At 41.8% G+C, this 24,842-nt stretch overlaps 1 protein-coding gene across 3 annotated transcripts in view; it reads left to right on the forward strand.

The window, feature by feature from the left end:
* LMNTD1 (lamin tail domain containing 1) overlaps window positions 1-24,842 on the forward strand; it is a 246,028-nt gene that overhangs the window by 151,133 nt on the left and 70,053 nt on the right. For all 3 annotated transcript variants that reach the window (XM_073621760.1, XM_073621758.1, XM_073621759.1), the window contains one exon: window positions 17,124-17,225. In XM_073621760.1, the coding sequence (XP_073477861.1) occupies window positions 17,124-17,225 (102 nt within the window). The remainder of the gene's footprint in view (window positions 1-17,123; window positions 17,226-24,842) is intronic.

Here is a 24,842-nt window from a genome sequence, read left to right on the forward strand (position 1 = left end):
CTGGAAGGTGAGCCTCTGCCCCAGTTGGACGCTAAACCAAGAAGTGACGCTCCGAGCTTGATGAGCTTGTGTCGGTAAGATATAGGACACACACCCCAGGTCAGTTGTGACCACAATATGCCAGTTCTTGCTGCAGCAACTGGACAGATACATGCTTGGTTTCAATTTGCTTCATGTGAGTTCAATGTTTGAAGGCTTTTATTAATATTTTTAATAAATTTATCATAACGTTACTGCATGAGACACTTTTGACACTTTTTTGGGACCAGTGACATTTATACAGTGATCAGTGCTATAAAAATGCACTGATTACTGTATAAATGACACTGACAGGGAAGGGGTTAACACTAGGGGCCAATAAAGGGGTTAAATGTGTTCCCTGGGAGGTGTTTCTAACTGTAAGGGGAGTGTACTGACTGTAGGAGGAGAGAAATCACTGTTCCTGATCACTAGGAACAGACAATCTCTCTCTACTCTCTGTCAGAACGGGGATCTGTTTTGTTTACAATGACAGATCCCCATTCTGACTCTCTGTGGAGTGGTCACGGGTTGTCAACGGACATCGTGGCCGCCGGTGAAAAGCATCGGCTCCGGCCCCGCGCCCACTGTATCTATTACACGAACCGTCGTACAGCTACGGCGATAGAGCCAACCTGCCACAGTATAGTGACATTGGCTGGTCCGCAAGTGGTTAAAAAGTACTTCAAAATTTTATTTGCTTTTAACATTGGATTTAGGAATAAATGGAATTCCCTGAAGGAGAACCACATACACTTAGAAATTTGTGAAATTTTTTTCATCTTGCCCTTTCAAATTTTCTCTTACTTAAATCAAAAATGAAAACCAATTTGAACCCGCTAATGATTAGAAAATTTAACAAATGTTCCAAAAATAAAAGTGTGCGAACACAATGCTACCACTGTATTGTGAGCCTAAGCATCAACTCTAATCCTAACCCAGACCCAAGTCCTAACCATTTTTTTTATTAACAAAGCTACTTAACAAAGCTACGTAAATCTTTCTCAAACATGTTTCACCTAAGCAGTCCGCATAGGTGAATGTAAAATCAATATTTTTTTCACCATAACAACTCCTCTCATCTATATGGAAAACAAAAATAAATAGAATCAATCGTGTATGGTTGCAAGCGATATCGATATGATAATTGATTTAATCATTCAATGCAGTTAAACGTATTCAATTGATTCAGTAAGCCAAATAAGCTCTTGATCATTTTTACCTCTACTGAAACAAACGCCCATGGTGACATTTTGTTAATCGTTCTTGATCTATTGAACAAATACCAAGCTGTGTGTCAGAGAGCTGATTGTAATTCAGATAAATGAATCTATCGTTTTTATTTGATCATTTACATTTATAACTGATACATCAATGTTTTGAGTTGATTGCAAAATGTGGAACAATATTGTGCATGCTGCATTGATTGATATTTAAAATCAAAGATAGGCCACTTGTTTGAAATTGCTTATATCGAAATCGATCAGAAATCTCTACTTATTGTCTGTACACCATAACCAAATTTGCATCACGGCATTTTACCCAAAGCATTTTTACTTTTATGATAATCTCTGCCCCATATCGCAGACTTGAATTTCAGATCTATAAATGAATTACGCAGTCATTAACACACAGGAAAAGCGATTGGTTTACTCTTTCCTTATCACCTGCCCACTCTGCCTTACACGGGGTTAATAGTGCCCCTACATTTTCAGTAATTGTGTAAGGAATTGAAATGAAGGGCAATCATAAGTGGAGGAGAGCAGACAAAGGATCCTTCCCGCTGATTATTATGTCTTGATTACAGCGTTTTGTGAAGACGGGAAAACAAGATTTCGGAGTTCTCACTTACAGGGAAATCACTGGCAGGGAGCAATCATGTCGCGTGTATTTAAAGAGAAGGGGTCAGCCTCAAAACTGCTTATTCCCCTTCCAAATATACAGTATGACTGCTCAGACAATATGGAGAGCATAAAAGAAATGTAATTTGTATTAATTTGCATTGCTCAGATGTTACTTTTTTATATTCCATGAAGTTTATAGCTAGCATGGTCACTGCGCCAGAAAGTGAAATCTAATACTTGATGTCACAGGAATAAGAGATAAGTGGGAATTCATCCAATAGAGGACCCCTGTTCTGGGGACAATTCTCTAGGTTTGAGTTCATCTTACTTTGTTTCACAAAGAATTTACTGAGTTTTTACAGAACAATACAGAGGAGAACATAAATTCAGCACAAAATATAACAGAATGCAGAGAGGTGAAGTCATTAAAAGATTATTCCAAAACACAATAGTACAAGGTTAGTGCCAGTGCTAATCAACACAAGTCATGTAAAAGTAAAGGCTCCTTGGCTGGAGCAACTGGAGTTTGGAGTTATACCAGAGAGGAGTGCTCCGTGTTTCCACTCAAGGCCACCTCTGCAATGCAAAAAAGGGAGAGAGCGCCAATAAATTTGTAGGAAAGGCACTTGGAGAAAGGGGGGAACAGGAATAAACAGCAAATGTAGAGAAGGGGAGATCAGAAAGAGAAAGTTGGAAAGCAGAGATATATGATGAATGGATGCGCAGAAAAAGGAAGAGGGGAAAATAGAAAGGGAAGGTGGTCAGGGGGTGGTCCAACGGCCACAGCGCTAAAAGGCAATTTGAATAGTATCAGACAGAGAGCAAAGTCCAGTCTATATTCAGGTGGACATTCTAAGATATCCAGGGGTTCCAAACCTTCAAGAATTTAGTGTGGGAGTCTTCAAGTATTGAAGTGAGCTTCTCATAGACCATGGTCCCCAATAGTCTGTGCTGGACCTCAACAAAATTGAGAAACAGTTGTCTCCAGGCTCTTGCCAACATTTGCCGAGCTGCCAGGAACACAAATCCCACCAGCTTCCTTTGGGTAGCAAAGAGGATCGGGTTTGGTTTATGCAACAGGGCCTACCAGGGGTTGAGGGCTAGAGGAATATTCGAGAGTGACCTGATCATGGTGTATACCCACATCCAAATTTGGATTGCCTTGGGGCATGAGCACCAGATATGGAGAAGCGTACTATGTTCAGTACAGCCCCAAAAATGCATTGGGGAAAGAGCAGGGACAAATTTCTAAATACGACCTGGGATCATATACCAACGCAGAAGCACTTTGTAGGCGTTTTCTTGGGCCAGGAGATTTCCTCTTATATTGGAAAGATTTATGTGTCTGCAGGGCAGGAAGTGAAAGGAAATCCACAACGAGACGGAACTAAAAACCAAACAGGGGTTCTAATTCTTCCCAGCTCTATCCAAAACTAGCCAAAAGAACTTTTGGCCCTAAACTGTTTGAATATTCTTGCTGTGACAGATAATTATTGAGTAGCTGGTGGTCTAAAATATCTTATCTTTGCTGGTTGCCTCCAGTGCTGCCCTAACAACCAAAAATGCAGCCAGTTGTTGAAGTGTCAGAGTTTACAATGGATGATTCTCCAATTTCGTAGAGCCCACATGACCAAATGCCTAGTCTTTTGGATTTGTAAACAGCACAGGAGGGAGCATTAAGGGCCAGTTCACACTGGTGCAATGGCAGACATCGCATGTGATTCACACTGCATTGATGTGCAGATCACATGCGATGTCCCTGCAATGCAAATTCAGCCATACAAACTGTATGGCTGAATTTGCATTTCATTCAGACCAAACTCGTGCAGGACGAGTGTCATTAAAGGGGTTGTAAACCCTCAAGGTTCTATGCATTATCTATTCTATGCATTAAGGTGAAAAACCTCCTGTGATGCAGCAGCCCCCCAGAGCCCCCCTTTTACTTACCTGAACCCAGTCTTTTCAGCGACGGGGACGAGCACACCGGCTCCAGCCGTTGTCTCGGGTCCTGATTGGATAGATTGATAGCAGCACAGCCATTGGCTCCCACTGATGTCAATCAAATCCAATGACGCGGGAGCCGGGGGGGGGGGGGGCCGAGTCCTGCTGTCTGGGTTAATGGACGCAGCAGCAGGACACGGGAGCGCACCCGCACGAGTTCCCCAAGGGAGAGTGGCTCTCCAACGGGGCACTCAAGAAGAGGAGGAGCCAGGAACACCGCTGAGGGATCCCAGAAGAGGAGGATCGGAGCCACTCTGTGCAAAACCAACTGCACAGAGGAAGTAAGCATGACCTGTTTGTTTTTTGTTTTTTAAAAAAACGAACTTTTACATATCCTTTAACTTTGTATTGACACACGCAGCAGTTCACAGAGGGCAGTGTGAATTGCCTGCCAGTCAGGTGCGAGATGCAGAAACCCGCACTGGATTTGCAGGGTTTCCCGCATCGCACCAGTGTGAACCGATCCGGAGTGGCATTTTCTCCAGGGCTGGTAAGCATTTAAGTCCATTTATTACTTTTTTTCATCCACCCTTAAAAGTTGGTAAACATTTGAGTGCAAGCCCCCTTTAAAATGTGTCTCAACCCGAACACAAAAATGTATTATAATACAACTTACCAGTCACTACCAGTAGTGGCTGCATTTTTTTTTTCAGACTTTTTTTTCTTTATTCTCATTTGTTAATCCTGTCAGTAACACGCTTCCTGTTCTGTAGTGACAACGTTCACAGGAAGTGTGTTAGGTTTAAAAAACACCCTCCCTCTCATTATCGCCATACCTGATAACAGTCAGCACAGGCAGAGAGCACAGAAAGTTATTGGCTCACAAAATATCTGGCAGGATCAATGGATATTTTTAAAATCTTCTAATATTGGCATTTAATAATTTGGCCACATTGTTTGCATGTTGAAAGTTAAAGTGTAACTTCACTTTCTCAATCAGCATTGACTATTTTTAATCTTTATGCTGCTAGTATTAGTAAATACTCTACATAAGAAAGTATGTCATATTTAGTTGTTTTACTTTGTATTTTTTACATTTTTTCAGTTACTTCCTCATTTCCAGGCCTAGATAAATGATGTCATAAATCCCAAGAGTCTTCAGGATGCTCAGCTTAGCACACCCTCCTGTCTGCATGCCTGAGCTAAGGGCAGGTGGTTCCAGAAAATACATGCTACGTGAATCATTTGCCGCTATGTGTGATACTAAAGTCTTGGTTTTTTTTTATTTGTTAAAAATAACAAACATGTTATACTTACCTGCAGGCCCGGACTGAGCAGCCAACTTTTCCAGGGACCGGGGGGGGGGGGGGGGGGGGTGTCGTTAGACATTCTCAGGGATGGCTGGTGTTGGTCCTCCACACTGTAATGTGCAGGGACACTGTAATATAAAGGGAACTGCACTGTAAAGGGGGCACTGCAATGATTACAGTGCCCATTTACAGTGCAGTCCCCTTTATATTACAGTGTCCCAGTCCTATTGTGGCCATACAATGCGAGTACTGTCTGTCTCCTATTGTGCCCACACTGCCCAGTGACACTGACCTGCTCTCTCTCTGGTGGTGCAGGGTACAGCATGGCTCTCTCTCTGGTGGTGCAGGGTACAGCATGGCTCTCTCTCTGGTGGTGCAAGTACAGCGTGGCTCTCTCTGGTGGTGTGAGTACAGCGTGGCTCTCTCTGGTGTGGGTACAGTGTGTCTCTCTCTCTCTCTCTGGTGGTGCGGGTACAGCGTGGCTCTCTCTGGTGCTGTGGGTATAGCGTGGCTCTCTGGTGGTGTGGTTACAGCGTGGCTCTCTCTGGTGGTGTGGGTACAGCGTGGCTTTATCTGGTGGTGCGGCTACAGCGTGGCTTTTTCTCTGGTGGTGCGGGTACAGCGTGGCTCTCTTTCTGGTGGTGCAGGTACAGTGTGGCTCTATCTGGTGGTGTGGGTACAGCGTGGCTCTCTCTCTCTGGTGGTGCGGGTACAGCATGGCTCTATCTCGTGGTGTGGGTACAGCGTGGCTCTATCTGGTGGTGCGGGTACAGCGTGGCTCTATCTGGGGGTGCTGGGGCTCTTAGTTCCCCCAGCACAGTCCTCTCTTTCTTTTTCCATGTATCCTGTGGTAGTTACCACAGTGTAGTACTCCTCAGCTTGTTTCCGGGTTTTCTCTTTTCCCTCCAGCAGAGTGGATGCTGGGGACTGTAGCCAGCTCCCTGCTGAGAACAATTGGGCCACCAGTCTCCGGGACTACATTTCCCATGATGCCCCTCTAGTTTCTTCTGATTGGCCCTCCGCTGTGGCCAATGGGGAAGGAAGAAGAACAGATTGGAAGCGTTCTCTTCTCCCATGCTGCTGACATGAGAGAGACACACAGCTCAGCCCATGCAAGCCACTAGTTCCGCCGAAGAAGACACAGGCATGGCCGCATAGTGGTGGCGAGCAGCCTGTGTTAACCCCGTCCAGGCCGCGGCTTATCCTCCGCTGTGCAGCCTGATCATCAACATGCCACGGAGCGGGAGGCCCCCGGCCCACTGGGCCTGCTTACCTGCCCTGTGCAGTGATTTTGCACAGAGCAGCACAGATCCTCCTCTTCTCGGGACCCTCTTCTGTGATCCTGGCCCCTCCCTCCTGTTGAGTGCCCCCACAGCAAGCAGCTTGCTATGGGGGCACCCGAGCCGAACCGCAACTCCCTGTGTCCATTCAGAAACGGAGACGCGGCCCGGTCCCGCCCCTTCTCTCTCCTTTTTGGCTCACTGACTTTGATTGACAGCGGGAGCCAATGGTGCTTCGCTGCTGTCGCAGCCAATGAGGAGGGAGAGTCCCAGACAGCCGAGTCTTTCGTGCTACATCGCTGGATCGAGATGGGCTTAGGTGAGTAATAGGGGGGCTAAGGGGGGGCTTCTGCACACAGAAGGCTTTTTATCCTGATGCATAGAATGCATTAAGATAAAAAATCTTCTGCCTTTACAACCACTTTAAAGTATAACTAAAGGCAAAACTTTTTTTTTTAGTTTTGGATGGAGTGGACAGGGATTAAAACCCCTGTCAGTTCTTATTGCTATCTGTGCCCCCGGTTATCATTGAAAGTGAAAGAAAATCCCAAACTTTGGGTTGTCCCCAGAAAAGTAATAGAGGCAAAATCTTCCAATGGGGACACAAGTTCTGATTACCTGGGGGTCCCCAAGAGATTCCCTTAATTTGCAGGGATTTCCTCTCACTTCCTAGTTTTTGGGGGTTTCTTTTGCTTTGTGGAGCTCAGATGCAGTTGTAGCTTCTATTTAAAGTCCTTAAAAGCAATTGCTGCAAAAAGCATGCAGCCTGAATATAGTCTTCCTATTGCACATTCCTAAATTTATAACAAAATGACTTTTGTGTAAACCTGGTGCAAAAAAAAGTGCAAAGCCGCTCCAACTGATAAGTGCCTCCAGTACATGTGATCTGTGAACCCTGACCAACCTGGAATTAATTATATACATACTCCGCTACCTGTGACTGAGAGTATTATTCCTTCTCTGCCACTTTGATATTTCACAACAGTTACTGATTAAAGTATGGCTCAATCGTCCTCCTCTTTGGCACTGACCCTCTGACCCTCTCCTTCCTCCATCCCTCTGCCACACTTCACTAACAATAGCTACTTGTGAAAGAAAAGCCACATACATACCCACATCAGTTTATGTGTAAGACGGTCTGTTTGTCAGATGTGAGTCTGATTCCCCCAGCTGTATACAGTCTTATACAAGCGATTATTCCATAAACACCTAAAACAGAACTCCTAGCAGATATAAAAGACACAAATGAATGCAACTCCTTAATCATGATTAATGATCATCATTAAATGCATGTTTTGAATGCAAGGACCTGGATTTGACCTCTTGCAGTGCCTGTTCAGCAGGGCTGGAGTGTGAGAGAAAGAAGCTACACAAGGAGCCAATCGGTGTATGTATGCGCTGAGAAGAAACATGCTGATGATTTATTTGTACAGTATCTTGTTATTTTTGCCTGTGGTTGTTCTAAGACTCTGTACTGCAGAACATGATGCCACAGTATAACGGGTCTTCAAAATATTTCCGCACTTTTCTATTTTCGATGGAAGCGGCGAGGGCGGGAGGAGTAGTAATTTTTTGTGTCTGAGAGTGTCATGGGACTATTCTGTCTGGCAAGCCGGCTGACCTTGCAGTTTAGTATATGAGTTGTCACGCTGTGGCGAAGATAGCTGCGAAACTTTAAAAAAAAAGTGCAGAAACTTTTTGAAGAACCCTCGTATACGTAAACTGTCTGAATTAGATTTAGTTATCTAAAGCAGTGATTTTTTAAACTTTTTTACAGTCAAGGCACCCTTTAAAAATGATGTACAATCTCGAGGCACCCTTGAGGTTCCCCATTCTAAAATGTAAAAGCTATTCTAATAGATTTACATAATGCAGCAACATCCACATAAACAGGACACTTTTGCAAACTGTTACTGACTAGTATTACAATGTTTCTTTTCTCCCTTTCTCCATCAGTCAGCCCTGGTTCACACAGGGGCGGCACGACTTGCAGGTCACCTCACCGAGGCGACCTGCACACGACTTCCACGGCGTTTTGCAAAACAACTTCTGTATAGAAGTCTATGCAAGTCGCCCCCAAATTAGTACAGGAACCTTTTTCTAAGTCGGAGCGACTTGCGTCGCTCCTATTAGAACGGTTCCATTGTACAGAACGGGAGGCGACTTGTCAGGCGGCTAGGTCGCCTGACAAGTCGCCCCTGTGTGAACCGGCACTCAATCATCTAATGTGATTCCAGTGCTGATGGAGAGAGGCAGGGGAGTCGACTGACATACTCCTTATAAACTAATGTCCTCATTGGTTGTTAGGACACCGGCAGTTAGAAAGTTGTAATGTTGCACAATGAAAATGTGTGGCTTTGTGTAACTAAAAGGAAATTTCATCCATATGCAGGCTTGTATACAAAATTTTGGGGCAATTTTTAGGCATTTTGCCAAGGCACCCTGGTTGAAAAAGGCTGATCTAAAGCACTGGGGGGTTGATTTACTAAAACTGGAGAGGGCAAAACCAGATGCAGTTCTGCATAGAAACCAATCAGCTTCCAGGTTGTTTTGTCAAAGTCAGCTGAAGTTGGAAGCCGATTGGTTTCTATGCACAACTGCTCCAGATTTTGCACTCTTCAGTTTTAGTAAATCACCCCCTGTGTATCATAAAGAGTTGTCATATTTGTTTTCACACATTTTTCATGCTTTGTTGCATCTCAGTGCTGACCTTCTTCAGCCTCTTTTCAGCACCTACCTGTCCACATGCACTTCAGCAACAGCTGCATAGTACTTCTCATGGGTGGGTAGTTGGTAACAACAGTGGACCATGCCTTTGTAATGTGTGCAGCATTGGTGACAATGCAGGTGTGCAATTGGCAGACCAGGACAGTGTGTTGCCACCCAATAATAGGAAGTGTCTGGACAAGGTCCATTATGTGAGATTTAAATCCCATAAGCTCTCCTCCATCTTGCTGGTTTCCACTTCTTCATCTAAGCTGTCATCCAGCCTGATGTCTGGCTTTTCCAGGCTGTAAGTTGTAGGGAGAGGCTCCTTATCCCAGATGCATGAGCTGACCGCTTATGGATTACATACAAAAAGTGCCATCTTGGTTACTAATTTACAAGTATTTCTCAGTACTATTAATGCTGCATTTAGTTTGGTGCCCCTCGGTGTGTTTTCTTAGTCCTGCAGGTGTATCCATCCACCCAGTACTCCTATTGGTCTGAGGTTCCTTGTTGTTGTGAGACTGTCCATCGGAATCCCTTACTATGTGATGGGCCTGATTTTAACTGTCACAGTGTAAGTTGCCATTTGTCTTTTCACCACAATAAATCTGTTAAAATACTATACTGTACACTGTTCTTCTTGTCTGTTTGCTTAGAGATACTTCAGTCTCTTCAGAGGTACTGCATCTGGTGCATTGAGATCAGCAGAAAATACCCTGAACACTCCAAGTGGACTCTAGACATTTATGTACACACAAACACTTATTGCGCCATATACCCCATTACTACTTTAGTACCTTTTTAGACTACTTTACACTGTAAATCTTGTTCAGCTCTGTCCCCAAAGAGAAGTCAATGCCCAAGAGTAGTCCCTTATAAGTGCCAATAAGGGTCCACACCAGGCTCATTTTGAAAAGGTAAAAACCGATGGGAAACTTGGATCGAGTACTCTTTCCCATCGTTACATCCGGCTAGGTTTGGTCTCCTATGACTGAAGAGTGAAGTGCTTCCGGGTCTGTGTTACCTCCTTCTAGAGCCACTTTCCCCTTTCTTTACTTCCTTTCTTTCACTTCTGGGGCCTCTGACCTCCCGTTCCTTTCCTTTTTTTTTATTTTCCCTGTTTTGGGTTTTACCACGGACGATAATTTTACATTATGGGGTATCCTACTTGGTCTTCCTATTTACTTGTTCATACTTTATATTGTTCTGGCTTTATTTGTCACCTTACAATGTTTTGCACTATGGGATGTTTTTTATTAGCCCCATGCCTGGACGAAATTGGTGCTCATATTGTTCTGTCCTGATAACCCAAAAAAAATTATTGAGCCAAAAAAAGTAATAAGATTATTGAAGGACGGTGGTGGAACATTCAGTCCTACAGGTTACAAAAGTACATACAGTAAGAAGTGGAGAGAGAGAGCTATACTCATGCATAAGGTCGAAGAGTGTCCTGGTATTCCTCAAGACAATGGATGCTATCAATCCCACCTCCCCAATTTGGGAGAAGTTCTAGTGCTCACCCTGAAGGGGAGCTCACAGTGAGCTTAAACCAGATTACATTGGCCCTGCTGGTGATGTCCAGACAACAAAAGAATCAATCCACAGTTTCAACAAATACCATTACTTTATTTAATAAATCCTTTATAAAAGTTGGACCAAAAGTCAGTATTGTTTTTCAACAACCAACCCGGGGAGCCCCCCATTTTATATAATCCATAGTGCCAATGGACAGATGCCAGGAGGCCTAAGTGGGAAGGCTAATCCTAAAGGGGATAGACCCTGTAAAAAGCCATGATTGTCATTTTCGCTGTACAGCCAGTGTGAGCTTAGATGAGTGAGATGCTCCTCACAAGGAAATATTAATAAAACAACTGTTTAAAAGTCCTGCAAATGTAACACTGACTATATCAGGGGTCCTCAAACTACGGCCCTCCAGTCGTTCAGGAACTACAATTCCCATCATGCCTAGTCATGTCTGTGAATGTCAGAGTTTTACAATGGACTTGTAGTTCTGTAACAGCTGGAGGGCCTTAGTTTGAAGATCCCTGGACTATATCATAAATGTGGCGAATGTTACTAAAACCCAAATCCTTTATTAAAAATTGGTAAATCAAGATGTTAGGCAATTAGCAGAAACCACAATTCGATCAGGCAAAACCAAGAGCAAATATGAGGCACAAATGTGGAACTTTCCAGCAAGGAAAAGCAGTAACCATTCAACAATTTGATCATTTGCCTCTTTCAAATGCCCGCTATTGCTCTATTAATGTTGCTGTTATCCTTGCTTTGACCTCTGGGGGCAGCAGCGACGTGCAGATGTAAAAGTCATATTTGATTCAATCTGTATGTAAATATTTGTGTTTAGCTCCTATCCAAGTAATTAATAGTCAGCTGTTAGGATGTAGCATGTTATTCTGAAAGAATCGCAGTCATCTGTGTGTGGCGAATAGCCAGTCCCCCGGCTGCTCATTGATGAGCTGGAGGAGAGTCAAGTGTGAGACTATATAGGAAATCATAATTACCCGCTCTGAAGTAAGGCTCTCCCAGGCCTGTTTGGCTCCTCATCAACAGCTGACGCTCCTGTCAATGTGGCCCCCCCCATCCCTGAGCGACTATTCCAGAAACCATTTCATCCTTGTGTGAATAATAATGGGTCCTATAGTGAGTTATGCTCTTCCTTTGATTTACTGTTGTATCAAAAACAATGAGATGCAGAAACTGAGCACCTGTGTTAGCGGGGGTGACAGGGGGCCCTTCATAATACATTTTCTCTACATAATAGAGTGTTTATCTGTGAGGCCACAGGTGTGCGCCTATTGCCTACAACACACATGGCCTAATGCACTAGGACTGGAAATTCTGACTTTAATAAAGGGAACATGTAGCCAGTTTTTCGCTATGCATTGGGGTTTATTTACTTAAGCTGGAGAGTAAAAAATTTGGCTTATTTCTGCATAGAAACCAATCAGCTTCCAGGTTTTATTGCCAAGGCTTAATTGAACAAGCTGAGGTTAAAAGCTGATTGTTTTTTATGCAGAAGTAAGCCCGATATTACACGCTCCAGCTTTAGTAAATAAACTCCATACTCAATTATCATTATAATGATTACCTGAGGCCGTCGTATTCCCTACATCTTTGCTGTTCCATTATTTTCATCATTTGTATTTTCTAGAGAGATCTGTGGACTCTCACTAGTGGCTATCTACAGTATATATAGCAAATCCCTGAGTGATATTATTGACCAAACATGTTCATGACCACATTTTGTCAATAATGTCACATAAGATCCCTGACCGATCATTTAGTTATAGGTTTTTTTTTTTTATGTCACTTTTTAAAGGTTTCGTTCGCACTGTTCCCTAACATTTGCACTGTTCCCTAATATCTACTGCAGCTTTAAGGCATTCTAGGATTTATTTATTTTTAATACTATCCCTTAGGCCACATTAAAAGAACCTATCTACACTAAACAGTATGTTAAAGATTTTTATTTATTTGGCTATATGTCTCGCATGGCAATGTCCAGTTTTCTGTGTTTCAACAGAACTTTGCAAATTAGCCTACAAAAAAATTACAAGATTCGTCTTCCATAGCGTTCTATAGTGTTCTGCCTTATGTTTGGGTTTTGGGAACTTCCCACTGGGTTTTCTGAACCTCCTGCAAACCAAACTTCATTCATCAGGTTTAATATGATTGCCAGGTTTAGGCATGCCTTTTAAAATAAAAAAATTAAAAAAAACCCTTATATTTAAAAAAAGATATAACCAGGTATATTTGCTGTCCCCTGAGATACCAAGGCAAAGCAATAGACCCGCATGATACCCCTAAACCAAGAGAATGTGCGTAGCTACCTGCTATACTGACACCAACCATTTGCCCATTGTCATCAGACTACTTTTCCAAATACCTAACCAAAATAAAAGGTGTTTTTTGTATTTACCTGGAGTTCGGTTTTAAGTCATGTCCTTATAAGACTGTGGCAACCTTTAAATAAGCTGCTTCTGCTAGATTAAATGTGTGATTTTTTTCATTTTGAAGACACCTTTCCACTAAAGGTAACCCAAAAGAAAAGCATAATGAATTTACATCAGTTTTATTTACTTTTTTAAATAAATTTTACAAGTCTATATGCTATAAATAGTATTATATAATAATTCTTCATTTTCTAGATTGTAAGCTCTAACGAGCAGGGCCCTCTGATCCCTCCTGTATTGATTTGTATTGTAAGTGTACTGTCTTCCCTCATGTTGTAAAGCGCAGCGCAAACTGTTGGCGCTATATAAATCCTGTATAATAATAATAATAATAATTTTACAAATTAACCTTAAATACGGAATGCACCAATGACACTTTGCAAAGATCTATCCAATAAGACAGCCCAGTAGGACCAAGTTATAAAGACATATTGTATAAATTGACTAAGCCAGGTGGTCCCATTCCTAATGAGATAAATAGAGGGGTTATTTGCCTCCAGTGAGGCTCTCACATTCTGTGTAATCTGATCTCTCTGATTTTTAGGTCTGTTTATAGAACATCTGTAGAGTAACTTAAAAATTCTACTTCCCTCTCAACCTGCAGTGTTGTATGTGGCTATTATGAAATACTCCTATGTAATATTTCATATTTTTCTTAAAAAGAAGACGTCAGTGTTGTTTCTAACGGGTATCTCTTAGTACTAAACATAATAAATAAAAATGATTTTAAATTTATAAGGATTTCATCACTTTCATGTATTTTAGGAAATAATGAAAAAAGTTGTAAAACTTATGGTGTCTCTAAAGCACTGGGTATCATCAATAAAGCAGGCCATACACGGTTGAATTTCGAACAAATTTTCTTTTCAAAACCAGAAAGTTCGTTTTTTTTGCGATCCAATGATGCCACCATTGATTTTCGAAATCCGGCCGACCAACCCTTCAGTTTCACCTCATGTTGCTACAGAAAAGAATTTTCGTGGCCAGGAATCTTCTTTTCTCTCCGTAAATTTTCTTTCCTTATTACATTTCTCGCACGATTCTCCCATCATTGATTAGAAAATCGTTTGTTTATCTAAAAATTTCCAACATGTCCGATTCCTCAAATTTGATTGTCACACGAAAATTGTCCGTTGATACAGCCCACTAATGGTGCTAAATTCGTACGAAAATTCTTAAATTCTTTTCTTGATTTGATTGTAGCCGTATTAGTGCAATTGTGACAGAGAAAATTGAGTACTGTCCGTGATACTTTTTTTATTTGCACTAACATACAATTTTTCAGGACAAGCTTTCGGGGTATGTCCCCTTCTTCAAGGTCCAAGCAGTACTGATTCACAAATTTTTAAGCAGAATGTTAAAGAAGAAGAAAAAAAAAAAGAGAAAACCAAACACATACAAATCAATGGTAATAAAGATAGCAGCAGAGTTAGTGAGATAAGACAGAGGGAGAGCTAGGGGGGAATGCAGGGGGGATACTAATCACAGAGCGGTCGTAAAACTTTAGCATAATGTGTAAGGAAACCAATATCTAAATTCAGGCCATTATTCTTCGTGTCAAAAAGAAGTATCATTCTTAGTTCAAACGTTTTCCTTTCCTGGATAGTTCTGAAATTCCCTTTAAGAACTAAGACATTGAGGTCTTCTATGGTGTGGTCCGATTGTGAGAAATGATGTCCCACAGGTGTGCATAAACTGTCTTCTTTATGTTCTTTGATGGTATGTCTGTGCAAATTCATCCTCGCTTGCAACTTCTGTCCTGTTTCACCAACATAAGATCCTTTGCTGCACCTTTTGCATTGGATGAGGTACACAACATTACTTGAGGTACAGCTGTAAGATCCCATGATATTGAAGGTCCCATTTGTGTGTGTAACACTTTTGGATAGATTTATCTGGTTGCATAGTTTACAGCGTTTTTTATTGCAGGGTTTGCTACCATTATTTGTGACTTCATAATCAGAGTGAAGTTTCCTGCTGATTAGTTTGTGTCTGAGGTTGGGTGGTTGTCTGAAAGCCAATAATGGGGGTTGTTGGAATATTCCTTTCAGAGTTTCATCCTCTGTTATAATGGGTTGTAAATCTTTGATTATCTTTTTGATCCCTTCAAGTGCTGGGTTGTATGTGGTGACTAGAGGTACTCGGTTATTTGTTTTTTTCTCTGTGTATTGGAGGAGATTTTCTCTTCGGGTTTTCAAGGCTGTGTTTATGCTGTTGTTGATGGTTTTGTCTTTGTAACCTTTCTTATGGAAGGAGTCTGCCAGTGTTCTGAGATGTTTATCTCTGTCTTCTGGGTCTGAACAAATTTGGTGGTATCTGATGGCCTGGCTGTGTATGATGGCCCGTTTGGTGTGTTGGGGGTGAAAACTGGAACTATGAAGATAGCTGCATCGGTCAGTCGGTTTTCTGTATATTGACGTGTGTAGCTTGTCATCCCTGATGTATACTGTAGTGTCAAGGAAGTTGACATGTGTGTTCGAATAGTCCATTTTTAGTTTGATAGATGGGTGAAAAGTGTTGATCAATGAGAAGAATTGGTTTAGATTTTCTTCACCTTCAGTCCATATCATGAATATATCATCAATATAGCGATAATATCTGTATGGCTTTTGTTGTATGCTGTTCAGAAATTTGTCCTCCAGGTCAGCCATAAATAAATTTGCATATTGGGGTGCCATTTTGCTTCCCATAGCAGTACCCATACACTGGAGATAGATGTCATTATTGAAAGTGAAGAAGGGGACATACCCCGAAAGCTTGTCCTGAAAAATTGTATGTTAGTGCAAATAAAAAAAGTATCACGGACAGTACTCAATTTTCTCTAAATTCTTTTCGAAAGAAAATTCTTTCAAAATTTGAACCGTGTATGGCCAGCATAATTGCTGTTTTAAATTAAATCCTTGTGTTAACCTTTTTTTCATCCATTATCACATCTCAGTGCTGGGAGTCTCCTATGGCCCCTTTGTTGCCACTTCTTTTCTACAAGCATTTCATTAATAGTTGCATGGCATTTCTCAGGATAGGTTTTCTAATGGTGGCAACAGTGCACCATAAAGTCCCAATGATACAGATTACGTGAATTACATTATGTGCATATGTAAACAGTGCAAAAAATATATATATTTCCATACAAAAAGTGCTGAAGTGCTTCATATAAACATGCTGTGCAGTGTGACACACTCCCCTCTTGTCTCCCCACTCACCAGAGAAAATGGACTTTCAGCTTTTCAGTCTAGAGGTCAAACAAGCTTAAATCTGGTGATGGGAGTATTGAGCTTCTTGACGTCCTCAATAGGCTCTCCAAACTGTAAACCTTAGAGCAACTGGGATATCCACCAAACTCAATAAAACAAAATGGTACTCACAGTGAAGTACTGATAAAACTATTTATTTGCACAATCATAAAAATCCACTTACAGGATTCCAGGTACAAACGGGCATGAGACAATCATGAGGCACTTCCAAGTTCGCCGCAGCTTGACGTGCGTTCCATAAAGGGCAGAGGTGATGTAGTTGGTTACAAAACTGCAAATTACGTGTTTGCCCGTCCTTCAGGGCATCATCAAGGACAATTTTAACAGTGCACTATGCCTGCGTACTATATGTTGAAACAGCCTCTTGTCCATCGGAAGCCCATGTGACAGGGTGACAACTCAGGAGCACAATTGGGAGACAGGGACAGAGCGTTGTCACGCTATCACAGGAAGTGCCTGAAGACCTTTATAGCGGAGTCAGGAGGCATTATTTTATTAATATAATATTCAAAATATTTTTAGAAATTACATTAATATGTTAAAGCTCATATGACATTTTAGTGATTGGGTTTACAGATACTTTAAAGGGAATATCATAGGATTTTGTTGCACTTCATAAGTGTTCAAAATTAGGGCAATTTCTAGGAACAGATCTCCAAACTGTTTACCTGTCCATAACCTAGGTACAATTTTTAGTAGCCATGTTTATTGCAACTGAGAATTAATTTTTTGTTTGCTTTTGCTGCATTTTGGATGCTCATAATTCAAATCTCCAAACCATCTTGCCATACAGCTCTTCGAGGAGGAGACTAACAGCCGGACTTTTATTGTGAAGCTGGAAGCAGAGCATATGAAGGGCTTGCAGCACATTCGGGCCCTGGAGGCCAGGCTGGAGGTCAGTGTGTCTTTCAATTCCAAATAATTACACCAGCCCCCCTCCCTCTCACAACGAGGAACATTTCAGCTGCAGATGGACTTTGTCATTTAATTTGCCATTACATTAAATAATATGCCCAATTGTCGTTCCCAAGAGCAGAGCGTGTTCTGCCCAACAATGGGACCCATTCAGGGTGATCGTCAAGAGTTCACAGAGCTTCCTGTCTCCATTATGAGATATTAAAGGACATAGACAGCCAGTCTCCCTTGCTGGCTCTTGATACTGATGTAACAAAACTGTTAATTGTGCCGTATTTAAGTACGGAAATACAAAAATGTCTTTTTTAATAAGCGTTATGGGCAACGTTCACACTTGTGCAGTTTCCAGCGGTTGCCTTTCTACTTCCAGAAAAAAAGCTATACAGACCATTTCTATAGCTGATGTTCACATTCCTGGGCCTTAGTGCAGTGCGTTATAGCTGACCCCCTGAAAAGTGCCAGTTTTGTCCTGGTTTAACATTGATGCAGATAAAATTTGAATATCATGGAAGGCAATAATGATTAACCATGGACAATTGAGTATTATGTAAAGCACATTATGTTTTTTTTTTTGTATATATATATATATATATATATATATATATATATATATATACACACACACACACACACAAATACCAGTTGTGTCATTTTATAATGTTTTAATCTTTCTATACCTTATTAAAGATTGAAATATCTTGCCCTTTATCATAAGTTTTGTATATTGCCTATAAAGTCCCTAGGGGTAAAAAATACACTTTGTTGCATGCAAAATAAAGGGATGTTGGATCATTGTCAAATACAAGAGTTATGTATATTTTATTATTTTTACTTGAATCTAGGTGAACTTTTATATTTTTTGCAGATCTGTGCAGTAATCCAGTTTGAAGCTTTACCTCTGTGTAGAAGCTTCCTGTAATAAAGACTGGTCCCTGCTGCTCTCTCTCCTTGTACAGGGTGACTGGTCTTGCCTCTGCCCCCTCCTATAGTTTTCTGCAGGCAGCATGTAGTGAGTGGGTGACTCCCACAGGTCTGCTCTCTGCAGACTATGTATAGCACAGTGGTGATGTCACTGATACTTTTACAAGGAAATATCTGGGTTTGCAAAAGGCATTTGGTGAACACAAAGTAGATTTAGATTTATAATTTTAGTGGCTATTGAGGGATATGTTTAAAGTGGAGCTCCACCCAAAAGTGAAAAGTCCGGTTGTTCGCACTTTTTGGGGGGGAGCAGATACCTGTCAAAGCCAGGTACCCGTTCCCACTACCAGTGGGAACGGGTACCTGGTACAATGCAGCGATCTACGAAATTTCTGTCCCCTCTTCCTTTACCCACTGCCTTCTGGGAGGTACACAGGTCCCAGAAGACAGCGGGACCATTCTGAAAGTGCAGAGTGACTCACGCATGCGCAGTAGGAAACAGGCTGTGAAGCCGCAAGGTAATTTTCGAATCTCCGAAATGTAGAATTTACGAACTTTTGAATTTTTCCAAAATTTCGAATTACTGAACTTCCAAATTTCCAAATTCAAATTGTCCAATTTCCGAATTTCGAATTTTCGAATTTCCTAAATTTTGAATTTCTGAATTTCCAATTTCCGAAACCTCGAATTTCTGAAATTTCGAATTTCTGAAATTTCGAATTTTCCAATTTCTGAAATGTCAAGATTCCGAAATTCCGAATTTTTTGGAAATTCGAAATTTCGGAAATTCAAAATTTCGGAAATATCGGGATTAACGAATTTGTGAAAATTCATTAAGAAAAGAATTCGGAACTAAATCAATTGCACATGTCTACTGGTAATATAATTTTTTTAATAAGGTTTCTTTATGGCAAAGATGGTTACTTTGCTCATTGCTCATTGTCCCAAATTCTAAATATTCAGAGGAGAAAATAATTATTTGATCCCCTGCAGATTTTGTAAGTTTGCCCACTTACAAAGAAATGAAGGGTCTATAATTTTTATCATAGGTGTAAATTAAATGATAGAGACAGAATATCAACCAAAAATCCAGAAAAAAAAACACATGATACAAATGTTATAATTTGAGTTGCAGTTCAGTGAGTAAAATAAGTATTTGATCTCCAAGAAAATCATGACTTGGTGGAGAAACCCTTGTTGACAAGACGTTGGTAAGATGTTTCTTGTAGTTGGTTACCAGGTTTGCACACATCTCAGGAGGGATTTTGGTCCACTCTTCTTTACAGATTTTCTCTAAATCCTTAAAGTGGATGTAAACCTGGTTCATGAAATTTGACCTAAACACATACAGTATCTCACAAAAGTGAGTACACCCTTCACATTTTTGTAAACATTTTATTATATCCTTTCATGTGACAAAACTGAAGAAATTACACTTTGCTACAAAGTAAAGTAGTGAGTTTACAGCTTGTATAATAGTGTAAATTTACTGTCCTCTCAAAATAACTCAACACACAGCCATTAATGTCTAAACCACTGGCAACAAAAGTACACCCCTAAGTGAAAATGTCCAAATTGGGCCCAATTAGCCATTTTCCCTCCCTGGTGTCACGTGACTCGTTAGTGTTACAAGGTCTCAGGTGTGAATGGGGAGCAGGTGTGTTAAATTTAGTGTTATCGCTCTTACTCTCTCATACTGGTCACTGGAAGTTCAACATGGCACTTCATGGCAAAGAACTCTCTGAGGATCTGAAAAAAAGAATTGTTGCTCTACATAAAGATGGCCCAGACTGTAAGAAGATTGCCAAGACCCTGAAACTGAGCTGTACCATGATGGCCAAGACCATACAGCGGTTTAACAGGACAAGTTCCACTCAGAATAGGCCTCGACCAAAGAAGTTGAGTGCACGTGCTCAGAGGTTGTCTTTGGGAAATAGACGTATGAGTGCTGCCAGCATTTCTGCAGAGGTTGAAGGGGTGGGGGGTCAGCCTGTCAGTGCTCATATCATACGCTGCAGACTGCATGGCTGTCATCCCAGAAGGAAGCCTCTTCTAAAGATGATGCACAAGAAAGCCCACAAACAGTTTGCTAAAGAAAAGCAGACTAAGGACATGGATTACTGGAACCATGTCCTGTGGACTGATGAGACCAAGATAAACTTATTTAGTTCAGATGGTGTCAAGCGTGTGTGGCGGCAACCAGGTGAGGAGTACAAAGACAAGTGTGTCTTGCCTACAGTCAAGCATGGTGGTGGGAGTGTCATGGTCTGGGGCTTCATGAGTGCTGCCGGCACTGGGGAACATCAGTTCATTCAAGGAACCATGAATGCCAAAATGTACTGTGACATACTGAAGCAGAGCATGATCCCCTCCCTTCAGAGACTGGGCCACAGGGCAGTATTCCAACATAATGACCCCAAACACACCTCCAAGACGACCAATGCCTTGCTAAAGAAGCTGAGGGTAAAGGTGATGGACTAGCCAGGCATGACTCCAGGCCTAAACCCTATTAAGCATCTGTGGGGCATCCTCAAATGGAAGGTGGAGGAGCGCAAGGTCTCTAACATCCACCAGCTCCATGATGTCATCATGGAGCACTGGAAGAGGACTCCAATGGCACCCCGTGAAGCTCTGGTGAACTCTATGCCCAAGAGTGTTAAGTCAGTGCTGGAAAATAATGGTGGCCACACAAAATATGGACACTTTGGGCCCAATTTGGACATTTTCACTTAGGGGTGTACTCACTTGTGTTGCCAGCAGTTTAGATATTAATGGCTGTGTGTTGAGTTATTTTGAGGGGACAGAATATTAACACTGTTATGCAAGCTTTATATTGTAGCCAAGACTTCATTCCCAGTGCTGAACAGGAAGAGAAAATTCTAACATGGTGTGCACTTTCTAAAGAATATAGCAAGCAGAAGACAGCAGATATACATGTAAAACATATGTAGGAGGATTTGTTTCTTGGCTGTTGCTCGGCAACTGGAAGTTTCAGCTCCCCCCATAAATTTTCTATAGGATTAAGGTCTGGAGACAGGCCAGGCCACTCCATGACCTTAATGTGCTTCTTCCTAAGCCGCTCCTTTGTTGCCTTGGCAGTATATATTGGGTCATTGTCATGCTGGAAGACCCTTCCACGACCCATCTTCAGTTTTCTGGCTGAAGGAAAAAGGTTCTCATCCAAGATTTTACAATACGTGGCCCCGTCCACTGGCCCCTCAATGTGGCAAAGTCTGCCTGTACCTTTAGCAGAGAAACAGCCCCAAAGCATAATGTTTCCACCTCCGTGTTTGACTGTAGGGATGGTGTTCTTAGGGTACATTTGTCAGCATTTTTCTTCCTCCAAACACGGTGAGTCAAGTTAATACCAAAGCACTCAATTTTATTCTCATCTGACCACAGCACTTTCTCCCAATCCTTCTCTGAATAATTTTAGATGTTCATTGGCAAACTTCAGATGGGCCTGTACATGTGCTTTCTTAAAGAGGGGGACCTTGCGGGTGCTGCAGGATTTCAATCCATGGCAGTGTATTGTGTTACCAATGGTTTGTTTGGTGACTGTGGTCCCAACTGCCTTGAGATAATTCACAAGCTCCTCCTGTGTAGTTCTGGGCTGATCCTCACTTTTCTGATGATTATCCTTATCCCATGAGGTAAAATCTTGCATGGAGCTCCAGACCGAAGGCGATTGATTATTTTGCTTTTATTCCATTTGCAAATAATCACTCCAACATTTGTCTCCTTCTCACCAAGCTTCTTGCTGATGGTCGTGTAGCCCATTCTAGCCTTGTGCAGGTCTACAATCTTGTCCCTGATGTGCTTTGACACCTCTTTGGTCTTGCCCATGATGTTAAGGTTTGAATAGAAGAAAGAGATTCTGTGGACAGGTGTCTTTTATACACATAGCGAGTTGTCGTTAGGAGCACCTTCTTAAAGCGGAGTTCCACTTAAAAGCGGAACTTCCGCTGATCCATCCCCCCTCCTCCAGTGCCACATCTGGCACCTTTCAAGGGGGGGGGCGGGTACCGTTTTTTTAAGGCGACCCCATCTCCCGGAGGTTGGCCCCCCTCCTCCTTTCTCCGCCGCCAGATCAATTAGAAAGTGCAGTGTGCTTCACGCATGTGCTGTAGGGAACCAGCTGTTAAGCCGAAAGGCTTCACTGCTGGGTTCCCTTAACAGGAATGGCAGCGGCTGCACCCGACAGCCAATCCGAAGAATGGCAGGGGTGCCGACATCGCGGGCGCCCTGGACAGGTAAGTGTCCATATATTAAAAGTCAGCAGCTGCAGTATTTGTAGCTGCTGACTTTTAATTTTTTGTGGGGGTGGGGCTGGACATCCTCTTTAAATTAACAGGACTAATCTGTGTACCACATGAGCACATACTGTAGCCAGTCTGTGGGAGCCAGAATTATTGTTGGTTGGTGGGGGATCAAATAATTATTTTACTCACTGAACTACAACTCAATTTATAACATCTGTATTATGTGTTTTTTCTGGATTTTTGGTTGATATTCTGTCTCTATCATTTAAAATACACCTATGATAACAATTATTACAGACTGATAATTTCTTTGTAAGTGGGCAAACTTACAGAATCTGCAGGGGATCAAATAATTATTTTCCCAACCGTACCTGATAGCTGTCAATCAGAAGGTTCACATCATTAAAGCCCTGCCATGGGCAGGGAACTCCATAAATACAGTACAGTGGGTGAGCGTTGTCACCCTAGGACAGGAAGTGTGTTACTGGCAAGATCACCAGGTGAACATAAAGGAAAAAACACATAATGAAACAAAACTAATGCAGCCATTACATCTATAGACTGGTGAGCTGCAAAATATAACATTTTTGCTCTTGAAATTAGAAACACATTAAATTAATAAAGCTTCCGTCTTCTTGTGGAATTCTACAGCAACTGCCCTAGTTAATCTGGTGAAAAGCAGAGCTGTACCGCAGTGCAGTTTGATACTGCAGAACAGAGAGCGTCGCGGCTGCATTCAGCTTGGTACACGTTGTTTTATTTTATCTCTCTGCAATTTCAGTGCAGCAAAACACAACGCAGCGTTATGCTTTATTATCATATGGTAATGATAGTTATTATGTGATTATTTTAAAGTATTTTAAACCGTTACCTTCCATTGTACAAAATGAAGGTATGCAGGGGTCTATCATAATGACATTAAAGGCCAATTCACACTTTATTCAGTAACAGACGTCTTACCACATTGTAAAACATCTGTCATCGCAGGGACAAACAGGAAACCATTGTTTCCTATGTGTCCCATTGACACTGCAACGCAGCCTATCACTATGCAGCAGTGTGCTGCAATAAAATGCAGACATATTGCATTTTATTGCAGTGCACTTGGCCAAATTACATTGCAATGGCGGGCAGTGCAGCGCAATGTGCTGCCTGACGTTGCAGTGAATAACATGTACGTTTTGTACACTTCACATAAAGCTTGTTCAAAAAAAAAAGGGGGAGCTGTGTGATGCGCTGAATCATGCAATGCAGACCGGCCAGAGCTGTGTATTGCTGCAGCTGGTCTGCAATTTACCAGCTCTATAGTGTAAATCCACCCTAAAAGCCACATTCACACTTCATGTAGCAGGAGTGGATGCTCCTGCTTGAGATTTTTTTTGTACAATTTGCATGCATTCCCATGTCAAAGAAGCGCATGTACCAAATTTAGTCACTAAGCCAGGCGTGTTTTTTTTTTTAAAGGTATTTTATTAGCTTTCACACAGGCATCAACAATATTCCACAAGAAAGGGTATCTATCGTTCAATATGCAATGTCAGCAAATAAAAATATAGACATACGAACAGTGCAGTGTACCCAGATAGGCAAGATTGATTACCAGAAAATAACAATATCCAACAAAACAGGACATAACAGCTGGTGAATAAATCAGTTTATCAAAGCGCATCCCTCCACTCCAAGGATATAGCAACATGACATTAAGGAGGACAGGACATGGGGCACACAACTGTACCTCTGTGCCTACATAGGGGTATACCTCAGTGTCATTAAACATCAATCTCTCCAGAGACCTTAGAGGTCCATTCTGACCATATTTTATAAAAATTGTTTGTACAACCTCTAGCAGTATAGGTAGGGCTTTTTTTCCCAGTGAAAAGGTGCAGGTACTTCCCCCTTTTAAGTCACCCCTTTTCTCCGCCCTCTACCCACCTCTGAGCACTGTCCCTTGGTTCTACCCTCCTACCTACTGCCCAATACTGCCCCTTTTAGAAAATACAGAACCAAGTATAATTTTGTGGTGTTAAGGTATGTATATGGAATTTGTTAATGATAACAAAAAAGGCAGTAAAATGGATCCCCTGGAGCCAGCAACATTAGATTCGCCCCCAAGAACAATAGAACCCCCACAACAATAAACCCCCAAGAAACAGTAGATCAACCCCAGCAACAAAAGACCCTGCCAGCAACAATAGATCTCCCAGCAGCCAGCATCAATAGACCCTCCAGCACACCCTAGCACCCCTTGCCATTACATACATTCAGTGCTGGGGGTGCCGGAACTGTGTTCCCCCGCGTTCCCGCTGAAAAAAAGCACTAAGTATAGGTAATTTTATACATACTCTTGGTTGACCAGGTCTATCCACATTTGTGAAGATGGAGGTTCTGGGTTTTGAGCTAGGCTTGTTTGGCAA

This window comes from Aquarana catesbeiana, linkage group LG03 (genome assembly GCF_042186555.1).
Source record: "Aquarana catesbeiana isolate 2022-GZ linkage group LG03, ASM4218655v1, whole genome shotgun sequence".
In the NCBI taxonomy this organism is placed as follows: Eukaryota; Metazoa; Chordata; class Amphibia; order Anura; family Ranidae; genus Aquarana; species Aquarana catesbeiana.